Source organism: Embiotoca jacksoni, unplaced genomic scaffold (genome assembly GCF_022577435.1).
Source record: "Embiotoca jacksoni isolate LCO1_2020_lvr unplaced genomic scaffold, fEmbJac1.0.p SCAF_19, whole genome shotgun sequence".
NCBI classification, from domain to species: domain Eukaryota; kingdom Metazoa; phylum Chordata; class Actinopteri; family Embiotocidae; genus Embiotoca; species Embiotoca jacksoni.
This window is the reverse complement of record NW_027185329.1, coordinates 6,631,876-6,634,878: the sequence shown is the minus strand read 5'-3', so window position 1 is coordinate 6,634,878 and position 3,003 is coordinate 6,631,876. Positions and strand designations below refer to the sequence as shown.

Sequence of the window (3,003 nt, the reverse complement as noted above, 5' to 3'; positions counted from 1 at the left end):
GTTTGACCACATTTATTATTTTTTTTTTTTTTTTTATCAAATATCAACGTCACAAAAACTGTTATTTGGAACAAATGGCAGATTTACAAACAGTTTTGTTTTTTTTCTTCTTCGAAGGTTTTGATAGAAGACCTTTGCTCACAAACGACTGGTTCGATCCTTTGGGGATGCTCTAGAGATACATTATTTACATAATTAAAAAAAAAAAAAATCCTAGTTTCCATGGCAACTCGGCTGCAGACAATAATATGCTGAACTTTATTCACACAGCTTTTTTTTTTTTTTTTTTTTCCTTCCTCTCTAATTCAAGAAAAGTTCTGACATCTAGCTTATTTTGCCGCGTCTTGATACGAAGGCACGCAGAACACGGTGTGAACAGATCGAATAGAAAAAGAGTTTTCCTCCCGGAAAAAGGCAGGACGACCGAACGTACGACACGTGACACTGACGTTGAGAGGGAGGAGAAGAAGAAGACAAGGCTTGGTCCTAAAGCAGCAGGACACCGTCACAAAGTAGGTGCACATTGTCCTTCCAGGATGAGCTGTGAACGTCCAATTTGAAGTCTTACCAAGAACCACCACCTCCCTCCTCGTCTTCCCGGCCCTCCACTCGGACAAAGCGCGACGTCCTCTGACCCTCCGGCGATGGTCCATTTAGGAATCCGACGGTCCCGCACACGATTCACAAAGAGCAGCCCGCCATGTACTTCCCTGTCGGAGACATTCGGTCAGAGAAAAAGCTTTTATATTTCCAACAAACAAATCCCCATCTATTTCTCACAACATATACAAAGCAAACTTTAAAAAAAAAATGTAATTCCTCTTTCTTGCTGAGATTTGATTTGAAAATTCTTTCCTTTAAGTTCGGAGATACAATCAGGTTACGTGTGCAGTCCAGAAATATTGTAATGTAATTAGTGCTGGGAAGTGGATTTGGACTTGCTCCCGTTTCTTTGTGCTACAGATGTGAGCGTGATATCACTCTTCTCATCTAACACTCAAGGGAACTTCTCAACTACTGCAGAGTTATTTTAATGAACACCATAAAACATATAAGAACCAAACAGCTGTTACTTTCATTACAGAAAAAAAAAAACAACCATCAACACTGTCTAATATCGGGCTCCTTATATAAGCTTTGTTACTGGCCTAATTTATTTTTGCCATTAATAGGAACAACATTTGCGTTGCAAGGCAGTAAAATCCTTTGTATTTGATAATAATACAGTTAAAATGTTATTAAACTACTAATAACATGAATGAGAATGTCAGAACATTTTGATCATGGTTGTAAATGGTAATAACTTTATAAAATGACTTTGGGTCCACATTGTCTGCAGTGCTTTTCTAGAAATATAATTAAAGTATTTACCACGTAAAAGCTGTTTTTAAAAGGTTACTTGTCAGAAAATGTTGGCATTTTGTATTAAAGGGAACTTTGTGAGGATATGAAACAAAAAAAAACAAAAAAGCAGCAGCAAATGATCAAATTTGAAAAACAAAACGACAAATGCTTATCAATTTTTGCCGGACAAGAATAGATCATGAAAACGTTTAGCGGTTATTTTTCAGCCATTTGAAGAACGGATTAACGGCATAACTGTTTAATCAGTTGTCCTTCTAACATGACCGGAATCAAGTGCGTCCGATGAATACAAACAACGCTGTAATAAAACGTGCGTGAAGCCCACATTTCTTCTGCCAAAGCTGCCTTTGAAGTTTACATTTACCCTCACTGTATGATGTATCCACATACAAAACAAACTCCGGAAAGTGTGTTCAGAGTGTCACCTGTGGCGAATCTCTTCTTGACCAGCGACATGCGGTAGCGGCTTCCCACCAGCTCCACGTCCATGCCCGACAGTGAGGCCCCGGAGCCCACGAACTGAACGGCCAGGCTGGGTGGAGGGCCGCGGGGAACCTCCAGGCACTGCCAGCTGGCACACAGAGTCCCTGAGCCTGAGACGGCACACGCAGATACACGACATGAATGCACTGCAGGGATAAAGATCGGCCAAGTCAAAGTGTTTAGATTCAAGATTCAAGAGAACTTTATCGTAAGATACAGATACATATCTATATATATTTATAGATATATCTATCTATATCTATAGATATATCTATACAGATATATATATATATATATATATATACAGAGCAGGGATAAAGTTGTTTGTCTGTTGTCAGGAGCCTCTGGTTAGGAGTATAATCTAGCTTGAAACTGCATAAATTGATTTTTCAATTAATGAAATAGAAATTATTTTGACAGTTGCATAATCATTTGACATTTTTAAAGCAAAAATGTCACATATTTGCAGTTTCTTACTTCTCAAATATGAGGATTTGATGCTATTTCTTCTCACGCGTGACAGTAAAAAAAAAAAAAATCCAAAGTAACAATGTTTTGCTGACAAAAATAATGCAGATTGTTTAATACTTGTTAGTTACCCCCCCCCCCCCCCAAATCGAATTAGGACTCTGCTTCACACTGAAATAAAGTCATTTAAATAATGTTAAACCGCAGTGATATATCATCGCTAAACTTTAATTTTAAGCTTGGTTTAAACCTTCAGTCTCACCATCTTTTAACCTGCAAATGATCAATTCAAGCAAGAGTTCATAATGACGAGCCTTCGTACGTAAATGTCACAAATATCTTATTTCTGATGGATATATTATGTATGGATGAAGACATGCAGTGTAAAAGAATATCAGGCGAAACACTAATTACTGTAGGACGAGCTACTGCAAAGCTCCTTTTCAGTCCCCGTTCAGGTGAAAAATATTTCCTCCAACACGTCTGCTTCCGTTTACAAGACGTCGGGCGGAAATAATTAATTGCAGTATTAATGCAAAGCTGCACTTTTAACACGTTGGTGATGAAGAAGCAGACATTGCGCAGGAAATCACTTTGAAGGGACAGGAAGGAGTCATGGCGACCATTCAGTGTTTTCGTCAGAGGCTCATAAACCAGAGAAGTCCTCCCAACTTTAAACGTTTTCTG

General features: G+C 38.5%; 1 protein-coding gene across 7 annotated transcripts in view; it reads right to left on the bottom strand.

Annotated features, from left to right (window-relative positions):
* Positions 1 to 591: 591 nt before the first annotated feature.
* The window catches only part of fcho1 (FCH and mu domain containing endocytic adaptor 1), a 52,203-nt gene continuing 49,791 nt past the window's right edge, over positions 592 to 3,003 (bottom strand). For 4 of the 7 annotated variants that reach the window (XM_069153213.1, XM_069153215.1, XM_069153216.1 and 1 more), the window contains exons 26-27: positions 1,791 to 1,994; positions 592 to 710 (exon numbers count right to left, since the gene is read on the bottom strand). In XM_069153213.1, the coding sequence (XP_069009314.1) occupies positions 682 to 710; positions 1,791 to 1,994 (233 nt within the window). In that variant the 3' untranslated portion in view covers positions 592 to 681. The remainder of the gene's footprint in view (positions 711 to 1,790; positions 1,995 to 3,003) is intronic. The other 3 variants (XM_069153218.1, XM_069153219.1, XM_069153220.1) reach the window with 1 other exon arrangement.